Raw genomic sequence first — 14,892 nt, 5'->3', positions numbered from 1 at the left:
TTTGTTGTGATATGAAAGCTGTGCACATTATGTATTAACTCAGATAACTGACCTACCCACCCCATAAGTAATGAAAAGAATGACAGCTTCTAAGCTACTTTCTTATGTTAATTACATGGGAGTTTCAAAGGAGTCTGGGTTCAGTTTGCTTCAGGAACCAACTTCAATTTTCAGGTTAGTAACATCCTCCCCACCTTCTTGAAAAGTGAACAAGTTTTCATTCAGCATTAATTTTATGTCAAAGTTAGTAAAATCCTTGAGGAAATTTGTTTATCCTCTAGAAGACGTGCTCACGGGGAAAATAATCTCATAATCTCTAATAAGAAAAGATACGGTTTCCTCCAGTAGCTAGAGTGGAACAATTGCCACATACTCACATCAACCCATGAAGTCTAAATAGGATATTTCAAGTATGTATTTTAAAAAGTTAGCCTATGAACAGATAGGAGGCTTATGAATAAATATCCATATGGTACACTTTTAATTATACAAACAGATCTTTCCTAATGATCTTATTCCTAAAATCCCCTATTTTTTAGCATTAACACTCTACATTGAAGTATATTCTCCATTTTTGACCTATCATTTCAGAATGTGATACATCACAGATTAATTCATCAGATACAGGAAACAAAGATTTTGATAGGGGAAACTGAGGAAAAAGTGAATGAATTACCTTAGAGTAAGTTAATGGATGACCAAGCAATAGTGAAGAGCTCTGGTTTCTTCAAGGAAAAAGTTACAGAAGAAAAAGGTGTCTTTGATCTTGGGTCAGATATGTCCCTTAGGTTAATTGTTAAAAAGAGTTCTAGAAAGTAACTCCAATGTATCTTTCATTACACAAACTGCTCAAAGAATTTTAGTACTGAAGGGCCTTAAAAGCATCTAACTTTGCCTCTTCATTAAACAGAAAAAGACAAAGACAAGTGCCTTATTTGGTTGGCATAACTAAAATGCAGCACTTCTAAATCCTTCCTGTTTAGCATTCTTTCATTGTATATGGTGTCCTAATCATTTTACCTCTGATTCTTCATAATACACCAGACATTTATTAATTTTAGCTTTACTCTCTACAGGTTCATTTAGAAATAAGAGTATAAAATGATAAAGAACAGATTACTCAATGTTTAAAATAAACTGTACATTTTTATAGAAGAGAGTTACTTTTAAAGGTCCCACTAAAGGCTTATCAAATATAAAATCATGTTTTTCAATATGCTATAAATATAACAGGCAACGTGGGTTAGAATTTTAAAAAGCATGAGTTTCTGTTTCAACTCTATCATTTCTTAGCTAGATGATCAAGAGGCAAAGTCAAATGAGAAAGGATCAGAAATTACTTAGAAAACTATAAAATGACATGTAAATGATAGGCATTATAGTAATAGTATAAACTTTATTTGAACCCATTTGTTGAATATTATGTACTAGGCCTTATTGTTTTTTTTGGAGGCACAGCACATAAGCGATAGTGAACAAAGTGTTTTCAATAAATTGTAAACCCCACCACTGTCACTGCTGCTATCAGAAGAGTCCTCTTCCTCCTCAGAATCAGAATAAAATTTCTTAGCAGGATTCTCTTTCTTTGCTTTTCCTGCTGGAGTCCATTCTTTTGCCTGCTTAAAAAAAAAAAAGGAAAATTGTAAATACAAATGAATTCTCATTAGGGGATTCAGGCTTCTGGCAAACAATCACTCAGAATACATTGTGAACCCAAAAGAAAGCTGCAGGTCTCAAAAGAGAAAGCAACCGTTAGAAGATCTAGCATTAAGGCTGATTCCCCTTTACTCCTAAATAGAGGAACTCGAATCTCAGAGCACATTCTGTTAAATCCAACAACCCTATTTTACATATAGTTTTAAATACTTTTGTATTTGGTGGTCTGCAGGAGATCTGATCTAAAGTAATATGCTCTAGAAGAGGTAAAGGCAGTTAAAGGCAGACACCATAACAGTAACAAGAAATGCAAGATCATAGCTAAATACTGAGGTTAAGCTACAAACACACACCTGAAAACAGTATAGGCAATCAAACCTTACCGCCTCAACGGCCTAAACCCTGGGGTAATCTTTGACTTCTCTCTCTCTCTCTCTCTCTCTCTCATATCCTAAACATCTAATCCACAAAAAAGCCTTTTGACAAGTTGGTCCTTTACCACGGGTCAGAGTCATCTCTCAGATCACTGCAACTGCTTGTTTTGCTTCTATTCATACCCCCATTCCCCAACTCCAAGTTTGCTCAACACAGGAGATAAAATGACTAAATTAAAACCGAAGTCTGTGATGAAGCCTCTCTTGAGTCTGAAAGCTTGCCACAGCTTCCCATTTCACTCAGAAAAAGCCAGTAGTTACAATAATCTGCTCGCCCTACAGGACCAAGCCTGTGTATTCTTTCTCACCTCCTGCCACTGCTCTCCTCTGGCCCACTCTGTACCAGTACCTCCTAATTCTTCCTTCACACACGTCAGTCATGCTTCCCAGCCTTCCCCAGCTGACTGCTCTTCCCATGCTCTCCCTCAGATAAGGGCATGGCTCACTCCACTTCCTTCAAGTCTTTGCACAAAAGTCACCTTGGAAAGGACTACCCTATTTATAAATTCCAACCTCCCACTGCAGGCACTTCTTTTTAAAAAAAAAAAAAAAAAAAAAAGATTTATTTATTCATGAGAGACAGACTGAGAGAGAGAAAGAGACAGAGGCAGAGTGAGAAGCAGGCTCCCAATATGGAGCCTGATGTGGGACTCAGTCCTGGATCCCAGGATCACATCACGACCTGAGCCAAGGCAGGTGCCCAACCACTGAGCAATGGGGACCCAGGCGTCCCCATTGCAGGCACTTCTGATCTTTGCTTTTTTTTATTTTTTTGTCACAGCACTTATTACTTTCCAACACACTATACAACTTACAAATTTATTGTCTATCCCTGCTAGAACATCAGCTTCTGGAGAGCAGGGTATTTGAATACTTTGTACACTGATTTATCTCAAAAGTGTCTGGCACAATAATGATGAGTTGTGCGAATAGCTCCTTAAAGACTTTAATACAGTGTATTAAAATAAATTGTTTTCATAATTGTGACCTTGATTTATCAAAAAACAATTATGTTTCATACATAGGGAAATCTATATTTTTTAAGAGGTCAAAAATGGTTAAGACTCATTTATTTATCAAATTTTCAATGGAGTTTCTACTATGTGCAGTCTGCTAGAGTACATGACAGAGGTTTAAGAATGATCTTCAACAGTGGATGCATATTAAAATCACTAAGAATATCTTTAAAATATTAATACAAACAAAAAATATACTAACACTTAAAAAGCTAATACCTGGGATTTACCTCCATAGATTCTGATTTAAATCGTTTGCTGCAAGTCTCACATAAGTCTGAAAGATCTCCATGTGATTATAAAATGCAGTTAGGGTTGTAAAGACCTGATCTAGAGGGCTTTAGGGCTTAAGGTATGTTGCTTAAAAAGATAAGCTTCAATAACCTGGAAAATTACTATATAGACAATAATAGAAAATAAGTAAAAATTCCTTGAATATATTTGAATAAGATACATAAGGTCAGCAGTACTGCTTTCTTTTTATATATGTTAAAATGCTCTGTCCTCCAAGTATGAATAAAGATACTGTTGTAAAAAAAAAAAAAAGATACTGTTGTATAAACAAAGTTCTCCTATATTTAGTAAACACTGAAGGTCATATTTTTTCTTAAATCCTTAAGACAAGCATAGTTTTCTGAAGCCTGATTAAAGTGTGCCAGACCAATGTATGGAAAAAAATTACTTAACTAGATGGCTTTCAGGGTAAGACCAAATCAACAAATAAGGGAAATTAGGCTTCTATGCTCAAAGGGGTAAATTATCTTGACATGGCCATGAGCTCTTTATTCATAGAGTTTTAGGTTTTAAGCAATAAAAACATTTTAACTTTTTTATGGTCCTTTATGATGATGATAAGTCTATTATTCTGAGCAAAAGAAGTAATGAGAAAGAGAAGAGGAAGACAACAGTGAAGGACTAATCTGAAAAGTACTGAGAGGAATAAAATATTAAAAGTAGATGTGTTTATAAAGCAAAATACATTTGATATACAAAAGATGGTCTTTCTCTAAGGGGCAGGATTGTCTAGAACCAAGCAAAAAAATTCTAAAGGGGGGATCCCTGGGTGGCGCAGCAGCTTAGCGCCTGCCTTTGGCTCAGGGCGCGATCCTGGAGACCCGGGATCGAATCCCACATCGGGCTCCCGGTGCATGGAGCCTGCTTCTCCCTCTGCCTGTATCTCTGCCTCTCTCTCTCTCTCTGTGACTATTATAAATAAATAAAAATTAAAAAAAAAAATTCTAAAGGATCTTCAAAACTTATTGGTATCATAATATAAATAAATGTTATATCCATTATCCTGGAAATGGTAGTGTGTAATCCTAAGTGACTTCTACTGCCAATCTTAACTAGGTTCCCTATCAGATTATTTAAACCTAGGTTGTATTTCCTAATGGTGAGATGCGACCCTGTAAGATCACTTTATGGTAAAACTAGGATAGCACAGTGTATTATGTGCATGAAATACACTGATGTGATTTTGCAGGAGGGTGATAGAGTGAGAGGCAAGAAAGACTATAAGGAACACTACTTTCAGCACTGTTGTAGCTGCATTTGATAATACAACTATGTATATTATTTTTATACCTACTTAACATCTCTCATAATTTTAATCCAAAATGTCTAAAGACCAGTAGATTAAAACTGTTTTTTGCATAGTTATCAATGGATGGGGACAGTTTTCTTCAACCAGGTTCCATCAGTTTTAATCATTCTCCATAATAAGTTGCCAATTATTGGAATGCAGTCAGCAAAATGAAAAAGAAATCAACTTGTTTCTGTTGAACTGGATAGGTGAAATGAGCGTAAGAAAATTGGTTATTTAAGTATTGTCCCTGTGAGGTAGTTATGCTTAGAAGAGCACAAGACAATGGAAAAAGGAAGCCAACCAACCAATCCATCAGCCAATACAAGGATACTGCTGAAACCAAATTAAATTGCAGAGCATTGCTATCAATATCTGGGAAAACAGGGATCCCTGGGTGGCTCAGCGGTTTGGCACCTGCCTTTGGCCCAGGGTGTGATCCTGGAGTCCTGGGATCGAGTCCTACGGCGGGCTCCCTGCATGGAGCCTGCTTCTCCCTCTGCTTCTCTCTCTCTGTGTCTCTCATGAATAAATAAATAAAATTTTTAAAAAAAAGAAAAAAGAAAAAATATCTGGGAAGATAAACTGTTTTTATTTTTAATTTTTTTGGTGGATGGGGCCACAAGGAGGAAGGACAGCGTCTAAGTAGAGGGAGGATAAAAGGATGTTTCTGTGTGTGCCAAAACATTATGTACCCAACAATGGAAAAGTACAGGACCACAAAACAATGAGCAGGCATAATAAGAAATCAGGAGAGAGATTCAGTCTTTGGAAGGAATCAAAACAAAGAAAATTTCTCTGTATTCTAGCATCTGACACAAAGTTGCACAAATAAGCCAATCTTTAAAGAGTGTGTAAGAGTATGTATATCTGAGTAAAAAACAACAAACTTAGTTTCAAGGAGGAATGGACATACAATTAGTTTTAATAACTTTCACACATTTAATAACCTCTAAATAGAGATACTTCGCCACGACATAAAAATGACAGTGCCAAGTACTAAGAATAGCACAGATCTGCAAATGAGCTCAAGCTTCCTCTCCTCATGTTATGTAATAAAATGCAGTAAGTGACAGCAAGAACAGTGGACTCTGAACTGGGTTAGAATCCCAGTTCCATCACTTACTAACTACATGAGCTTGAGCAACTTACGTTCTCTGAACCCTGGTTTCCTCATCTGTAAAATCGGAATAACAACAACCATCATTTACAATTGTTATAAGGTTTAAACAAGATAAGGTGTGCAAAACATTATCAAAGTACACTGCCAGGGTTTGCTAAACAGAGCCAATAATAGTTATTATTGTTTCTGACCATGCTTCAAAGCCAGGATAAGTTTGAATAGTTAAGAGAAACATATTTCTCAAAAGGACCAAATTACATGCCTAGGCCTGTTGTAGAAACTTTTCTATTTAAAGTAACAAAGACTTCCTTTTTATATGGAAAATTTAATAGGCAAGGAGGTTAACTGACTTTCCCAGAGAAATTAGTGGTAAAGAACTTTGGTTATTTGAATCCTAGTTCGATACATCTTTTCCGTCAGAAAAGCACCCAGAATGTAATACCTAATTGTTCTTTTTTATTAACTCTAAAAAGTACCAGATATATTTCACATAATCAATTTTTAAAGACAATCAGAAGACCCTTGTCTTTTCTTGTTCATGTAAGAAAGAAAAATATTAGCAAAGAACATTAATTCTTATTTTAGTAGCCAGCATTTTTTTTAAGATCTAGGAAAAGAGTATTTATTTAGAGAGCTTTTACTTTTTAAATGTAAAAGCAACATATTATTCATTTTAGTTATGACCTCCTCTGAGGACATTTTTTGTACACAATGCAACCTTTTTACGTTTAGGCTACACTTAAAACAGGTTCATCAAAAAATCTGGAAGAACACTTTGTATGGTTTTTCTGGAAGAGAACAGCAAAAATTATTTAGAAAAATATTGACAAGAAGCTTATGATTCTCTAAATAAAGTAGAAAAAACTCAATCCAATGAGACTAAATACCTTAGAAATTGAATCTACACAGCTAAAAATGCAATACCAAAAATGTGGGTGGCACTGATGCAGGGAATTCAATTCTCTATTTCCTTGAAGAAAAGGAACAAGTACATGTACAATGACATAGGAATACTACAATATTCAGTTCCCATAACAGCAAGATATATCTAACACATTACATTTAGAAATACAGGAACAATTTTCAATTTTCAACCACCCAAAAAAGCTTTTATATAAAACAATAGTTATTCTTGAATCTCCCACTGCTTGACAAAATTAATTTCAGAAAGGTCAACTTACCAACTCTATTACTTCTACATTTCGAACTGATGGGTCCGGCGCCACCTCTGGCCAATTAGATAATTCCAGGTACCCGATAGCTTTAGTATTGAGAGTATGAGATAAAGTGCCAAGCTGGAAATGATCCCTATCTATTAAAATAGAGGAAAATACAAAATAAACAACATGAGCTGTATATAACAGAGAACAATCCTCATCAGAGCTCAAGGTAATTGGCATATTACCTCAAATGTCAAGGAATAAATATAAACTAGGAAGCTCTTCATAGGTCAAAAAACTGATTTCAGTCCATAGATTACAATAATCTCTCCCATAATGGTCAATAAAAAAGCTAATCAGTCAGTGTGTTTAGAGGTGTTGCTCTGAAATGTAGCTTCTCTAAAAATTACTTTACTGTGAATATTAAGAATGACAGCACAGTTAAACAATCCATATACATGTCTTAGCACAAACACATCCAGAATTTTAATAGTTTTTCTACAAAACTGAACTGCTTTTTATCACCAACAATTAAATAAGAAACAAAATGAAAACCAAGGTATATAATTGTTTGATTTTAACTCTGATGGCTACTTGTTAAAACTAATAAAATAATCACTCTTTTTAAAAGCTGGGAAAAATAAGTCAACTTTGATCTTTAAAAAGTAAATTTAAAGGGATATTTTTAGGAAATAATTCTCCCCAGAAAAGTTTTGTTACTGTACACTGAATATTTAATTAGTAACAACTCACTATTAAGGTAAAAATTATACTCCTTATTAAATAAAACTGTCTACTTAAAACAGAAATGAAGTCAATGTCTATCAGAACAACACAGCTTTCATCTACTATCCAGCTAAACTGTTTAGTAAGAATAAAAATAAAATCATAAGAATGAAATTATTTAGGTAAATAAGGTGTATAAAAATATAAACTTTAATATAAAGGTGCACTAAAGAACAGATGAGTAGGAAGTATACCAACCTTATATACTTATACAGGTTAATCATTTATATTTTTAACAGATAAATTTAAAATGTATTAGAGGGCATACTGTCATAATTTTTTAGTTAACACATTTTGCAATTATATTCTGATAATAATACCTTTAAAGGGAGATTCAAGCAGTGGTGCAGGTTTTTGCGCTAGGAATATTTTTTTGGCATATTTACTTAAAGCTCCACTCTTCTCATTCGGAACAATAAGCTGCCTAATAAATCTTGTACGGTCTCTGATATCGTAGTTTTGATCATACTTGCCGAGATTTAATATGTACTGGGTAAGCAATTTTGTCTGTTGGAAAAAAACAGAACAAGATGAGAATACAGTTATTTATGATTATTGATAACTCTGGATAAACATATTTAAAGAGGTAATAAAAATGAATGGTTATGTCAAACAAATGTTGTTCCGTAGGGAATATGCATTTCTAACGCTGCAAATGGAATTTTGAAGCCAAAGCACATGTCCTCTTCAGTATTGGGGAGGTGAATGCTGAGTACTGAGAAGCAGCCATGTGCTAGATTATTAAACTGCTGAAGTGGAAAGAAAGGCATCATTAAAAAAATAATCATATATGGCAAACCCGCTGAAGGGTCTACGTGAGAATAATGAATGTGGAAATACAACTAAAAACATGGCACTCAAAACTTAATCGGAAAAATATGCAGGACATCAAAACATCAGAGAGTATTAGGGGGCTGGCAAACTGCTTCTCCTGAGGTGTGTTTTATGAAGAGATACTGTCCCTGGCATAAGCAGTGTCTGCACTCTGACTGCACTCAGTTACTTTACCCTGAATTATGACCCATTAAAGCAGACACATGAATCACTGAACTGGATTACTGCAAATTATTTGCAGTGCATTTAGCTGTTACTTTTTCATAAAAGCAAGCTGCTGATGCCCTCTAAAAACTAGGATAAAAGACTCCTTCCATTTTTTTCCCATGCTGCTTATAGCCTCCAGTAATATTGGTCATTTATTTATTTATGTAAGGCAGCAACTTATTATAGTAGCTTTTACACCGTAAAAAGATTTCCAAAGTCAATTTCTGAATGTACTACATTAACATATATTGAGATAATTTTAATAGTAATTAAACCAAAATCAAAATATTATCAAAATAGGTTTGTATTTTAAACTTCAGTTATTTTATTGAAAAAACAGTTTTAATTTGGTTGCACAAATACAACTGTAACTATAAATTAGGGAGGATTCACAATATATGAAAAAATATATGTTACATTACAGCGTTTTATAGACATTAGAATGGACACAAAATGAACTACATCAAGTCAGGCAGAGCTAAAGACAATTCTAGAACAATAAGTCAAAGTACACAAATGGTGCGGTAAACTCTTTTATAGTGATAATTGGTTAAGATAATTGATTTGGATAGAAAGCAACCTTCTTGCAGTAACAATGCATTTAAAAAGCATTAACCTAGTTTCAATAAAGCAGAACTATAAAAAATACAAGGGAAAAATGTTAATAGAGCTATCCTGAATTTGGTTACCAATAATTGCTATTCGTTAATTACTAGACCATGCTGGTTCAGCTACAGATAAGAAAAAATCTATGATTCATTTAAAAGACAATTAGCAAAATATTCACCAAATGAGGAATACAGCTCAAAACAAAGTGCGGTGTTCTGGACTAGGTTATTAGCTTTCTGAGACAGCCTGGGAAATACACTAACCATCAGTTTTCTCAAATGCACAGGGAGAATTTACAACCAGGGTAACTCTGAAGTCCATCTGAGTGTGGAGTTTAAGAGGGTCTGATCAAAATAAACCAGAGAAATAAAATAAGTCTGTTCATTATGATTTTTTAACAATTTTAATCCCAGTATAGTTAACATATAGTGTTTTATTAGTTTCAGGTGTATGATACAGTAACTGAACAATTTTTTTAAGCCAGTAGAATGATTTTGTTTCTATTTCTGATCCCCAAAATTAATTTTTAAGAAATTAAACTATTTCAATATATTAACAGACACAAGAGTTAGGGAATTTTAAGTAGTAAAATTTTGTAATTTTTAAAGTATGCATTTATTGACTATAACATGTTTGATTATATTGGTAGGTTTATTAAAACATTTCTGTTAAACATTTCAAAATGAAAATTCTTTCTAAAAGGTAAAAACTTATCTATGTAAAATGATACATTAAACATACGCAAACAATTATTCACCATAAATTCATATACTTTATAATCAGTTTCTTAGAAGTATCTACTTCTAATACTAAGTCATTGATATTTCTCTGAAGAACATATTTTTATAGTCTTATCTTAACTTTTTTAAAAAATAAGTATCTTTTCAAAATTGAATTTTATGATCAGTAATTATGATATTGTTGACATTTTCAACTTATTCTTTTCTACAGCTCATAATATTTTTAATAAAGAAAACACCCTCTTTATAGTATTAAACAATATGGTAAGCATAGGAAAATTCTGTTAACAAGAAGGATATTCTCGTCATGCTTTTTTTTCATGCTGAAATCTGTAAATATATCAAGTCCAGATACTTAACTTTTACCCCTACAATCCTTTCTTTGGTAGTTATTTTTATGAGACAAAACTTTCAAGTCATTCTCTATGTATACTTTTTAAAATATTTCACCAAATTAAAAAAATGCAAAATCAATTCCTTTCTCAATTTCATTTCACTCTAATACAAAATAGGAGCTCCATCAAAAAACATCTTCACCTCATCTGAGATACTGCAAACTTAGACAGAACTTCTAAAATAAATCTTGGGGTCTTATCACTTAACTTGAAGGGATAAATTTCAATAACTCCTTGCTTGCAAGATTTGTTTCCAAGAATTGCCATTGCTAAAATTTTCAAAAGCTAAAGGTTTTTGGCACTCCATTTGGTAAACACTTTAAAATTTTCCAATTGATTTTGAATTTAACAAATAGAAGTTTTACTTATTCCCATCCCTGCTCCCTAGTTTAAAAAAAAAAAAAAAGCCAACATAAGACACTTAGGTTAATTTACAAAGCAGTTTTTCACAAAATAATGTTTTTAGGATCCATTTAGTAACATGCAGCAAAAAAGTTGTGTACAAGAGTGTGTGCTGTCATGCTGAAGTATGTTTTTTCAATATTAGCTTCATGAGAAGAATTCCGTAGTTCAATTATACTATATATATATATATATATCAGTATATTTGACCATTAGTTTTATTTCAGTAGACACAACCAATTCTAAAATATTTCTCTTACATAGTTTTCTTAATTTAATAAGAAATCAATTCTATCTTGACAATATTTTTAGCAAAAACAAGTAGTTTTATCTTCCATGTTGACCTTTTAAATTTAAAAGAGCATTTACAGCACTTTTGACAGAATAAACTTCCAAAAGCTTTGCTTTGATTTCATTTATAGCACTGACAGAGCAAACCTACAAAAGCTTTGAGTGAGAAGAGTCAACCTATTATTGGAATTAATTGATTTGCTATTTGAAAACTAGCATTGTTTAGGTCCTTTTTCTGCTAATGGAGCCAATATATTAATAATTACTGCTTCATTTTTCATACATGCAAAAGAGAACTTGGAATAAAAAAATGAAGAAAATTAATTTTTAAAAAGTTATCTAAATGAGATTTTTGCATCACAGAGAGATATGTAAATATCCTCTGTACTTGTATATATTTAATTGTTATCTTGGGACACAATCATCTTAAGATAACTCTTAGGTTTTTTAAATAGACACTGATCCTTTTTTAGCAGACTCATTTTATCTTTCGGTTGCTGTGTGGTCAGGGATGTCATTGCAACTCTCACAGTGGATGGTAAACATCAATAAACATTTTGTGCATGTTAAGTACCAAGAAAGAAATTCAGTACTTCATTCTTCATTAATTACACACTTCATTTTTAAGAACTGTTTGTGCTGGATTTATAACAAGATAAAGAACTACCAAATAATAATATAAATAGGCTTTATTGCACTGCACAATAAATGACAGAAGTACTGAAGAGAGAGTGGTTTGGATGAAGAGAGAGTGGTCTGACCACTCTCTACTGATCTATGGCAGGACTGTCTCCTGCACATATTTCACCTACCACCAACCCCAAACTTCCCATTTTTTCCTTTGATTCTCAACATCCACTGACAACTGAGAGAGTCATACTTTGCACAGGTCATGGCACAACCTGCTGGTATAAGTTGTCTGTGGATAAAATACTTCAACACTTATCTCACCACCATTTAAAAAAAGGAAGGACTTAGTTTTTCCTACTTGCCCTGTCAGGATGCACCTCATTTTATCAGCACACATTCTGCATTTTGCTGTAACAGAGAGAAATTACTTATGTTACATCTCAAAAAGGTTGGAAAAGAAAGAAATTCTTTAGGATTTAAATGTCCTATATATTAAAATGAAATCTCTGTTCATTGCACTTATGTCTTACATATCATTAGACAAAACCACAGCAGAGGTGCAAGTAGAATACGGAGATCTGGAAACTTTCTCTGTCCTATTTTAACAACAGCTATTAAGGATAAAAATGAAAAATTGGGGGCAAATTCTAAACTGGATAGAACAGTGACAACAAACATAAATTAGGTCTGTCCTGGGCAACGGTGATAAAGAAAGTAAACAATGGTCAAGTAAATAATCATGGGCATTTTAACATAGCCAAAGACTCAATCTGAAACCAGACTGGACATTAAACAATTATTTTTAAATAGATTTTACTCATAAAATTATAAAAGACAAAGAGAATAATACAATGTACTTCAATAACAAAACAATATCTTATATATAACTATTTGTTAAATTTTGATTTCACATTATTTTTTTCCGCTTAGATTTAAGGAATTGTGACCAGTACGAGCTAACAGCTAATGTTACCCATACACTACACCAACTACATTCCTTTCAGACTGACTCTAAGTCACTGTGACATAGGAAAATGAATTTTGGGGAATGCTATATAAAAATTTTAAAATTCATTATTTAAGAAAAACTTTTCAAAATATGGGCATCATATTTCTACCTAAACACTCTGACAAGTAATAAACTGGTAAATATTTGCTCAAACAATAGCTTTCTTCAAATATTTAGTAAGTCAGCACAAAATAATAAAAAAGGTATCTTAGGATACAGTCCAAAAAATCAGCTGAGATATGCTCTTTAAGGAAAATAAAAAAGTACACAGAATTCAGCATTTAGCATAGCAAAACTTAATACTGGTTCCACACAGCTGTTATTTTGTAAAGGAAGGTATTGGCAAATGATCTGGTAAATGAAAGGAAGCTACATAATTCTTAACCTACACCAGACGGAAATCTAAGCAGTACCAGTGTTCCATGTAATCAATTTCATCATTTCATGACTAACCAGGATTGTTTATGTGACTTGGATGAAACTTCCTGAATTTAACAATACCCATATTTTTGTCAACTTGAAAATTTTTCTCTAAGCTCTTTCTTTATATGCTATATTTGCTTGAATTTTTTAATGCCAGAAAATATATCCGAGAGAGTAGAGATGTCACTGCATAGAGCCTGAGGCCCTTTGCTGTCATGCTGAGTCATGCTGGGGCAGAAAGAGATTTCTCAAAAGACCTGAATCATGGAGCAAGAGAGAATCTGTGGTTGTTTTTTAGCTTTTTGTTTTAAGGATTTTATATATTTGATAGAGAGGACAAACAAGGGGAGCTGCAGACAGAGGGAGAGGGAGAAGCAGGAGCGAGGAGCCAGATTGCAGGGCTGGATCCCAGGACCTGGAGATCATGACCTGAGCTGAAGGCACACACCCACCTTTAAGTTTGTTTGTTTATTCATGCGAGTTAAGGGGAGCGGCAGAAGGAGAGGGAGAGAAAGAATCTCAAGCAGACTCTGTGCTGAGTGTAGAACCCAAATTGAGGTTTGATACCAGGACCCTGAGATCAAGACTTGAGCTGAAACAAACAGTTGGATGCTCAACCAACTAAGCCACCTAGGCATCCCAAGAGGAAATTTGTTTTTAATACCTCAGGAAGGATCCCCCAAATATAACTGTGACTTATAAAATTTCTTACTGAGAACCAAAAAGTCTAAAAAGCACTACAAAGAAAATACAAGTATTGAGGATACTCTATGAATCACTTTTTTCTAATAGCAGAAAAGCAGAAACCTGTGTCATAGAAAATGAGACAGTTATTTAAAATTAATGAATTATATTTATATATGTCAATATTTTAAAAACATGGTTTAAGTGAAAAAAGGGTACAAGAGTAAGCAAAAAAGAGAATTCCCACTTATGCAAAATTTCAAAACCTACAAAACAGTAACATAGTGTAAAGATATATACTCATATAATAAAAATGTAAAACCACACATAACTGAAGCACACCACCAATATGACAGTACCAATGGGGAGGGAAAAAAATGTATGAACAGGATGTTGAGGTTTTACTTTTACTTGTTGCATTCCCTTAAAAAATAATAACCGTTATGGCAAAAATATTGACTTCATTTTAGTGGTATCTGTGTATTCATATTATTTTGCACTTTTCTAAGGTTTGCATTATCTCACAATTGAAAAGAAAAACACGAGCTAAGTAAAATGCTAACATATATTATTGCTACATTTAAAAGATTACAGGAAGTTTAAAAACAAATGCACCCATTATTCATTAATTTTTAACTGCTATTAAGTTTAATCAACTCTTAGTTTTCTTTCTCAGACCTAAGTAGATTATTTCAAGGAAGTCATTCTCAATCTTTATACCATGCCTTAACAGCTATAGAGCTTCCACAACTTCAAATAATTTCAAAGTCCTTCAGCTTTTCCCCTGTACAATAGTAAAAATTACTCTCCTTGTATGAGTATTCTAACAGTTTACTCTTGATATTCATATTTAACGATTTTTTTCATCATAAAAGGAGGGATTTCCAGCACCCTTTTCTCAGTAGGATAAA

At 33.3% G+C, this 14,892-nt stretch overlaps 1 protein-coding gene across 7 annotated transcripts in view; it reads right to left on the bottom strand.

The window, feature by feature from the left end:
• The window catches only part of AP3B1 (adaptor related protein complex 3 subunit beta 1), a 262,968-nt gene that overhangs the window by 99,317 nt on the left and 148,759 nt on the right, over positions 1–14,892 (bottom strand). For 5 of the 7 annotated variants that reach the window (XM_041752073.1, XM_041752077.1, XM_041752075.1 and 2 more), the window contains 3 exons: positions 8,078–8,264; positions 6,993–7,123; positions 1,508–1,619 (listed from right to left, as the gene is read on the bottom strand). In XM_041752073.1, coding sequence (XP_041608007.1) covers positions 1,508–1,619; positions 6,993–7,123; positions 8,078–8,264 — 430 coding nt within the window. The remainder of the gene's footprint in view (positions 1–1,507; positions 1,620–6,992; positions 7,124–8,077; positions 8,265–14,892) is intronic. The other 2 variants (XM_041752074.1, XM_041752076.1) reach the window with 1 other exon arrangement.

This window comes from Vulpes lagopus, chromosome 4 (genome assembly GCF_018345385.1).
Source record: "Vulpes lagopus strain Blue_001 chromosome 4, ASM1834538v1, whole genome shotgun sequence".
Classification (NCBI taxonomy): domain Eukaryota; kingdom Metazoa; phylum Chordata; class Mammalia; order Carnivora; family Canidae; genus Vulpes; species Vulpes lagopus.
This window is presented reverse-complemented; position numbering and strand designations above follow the sequence as displayed.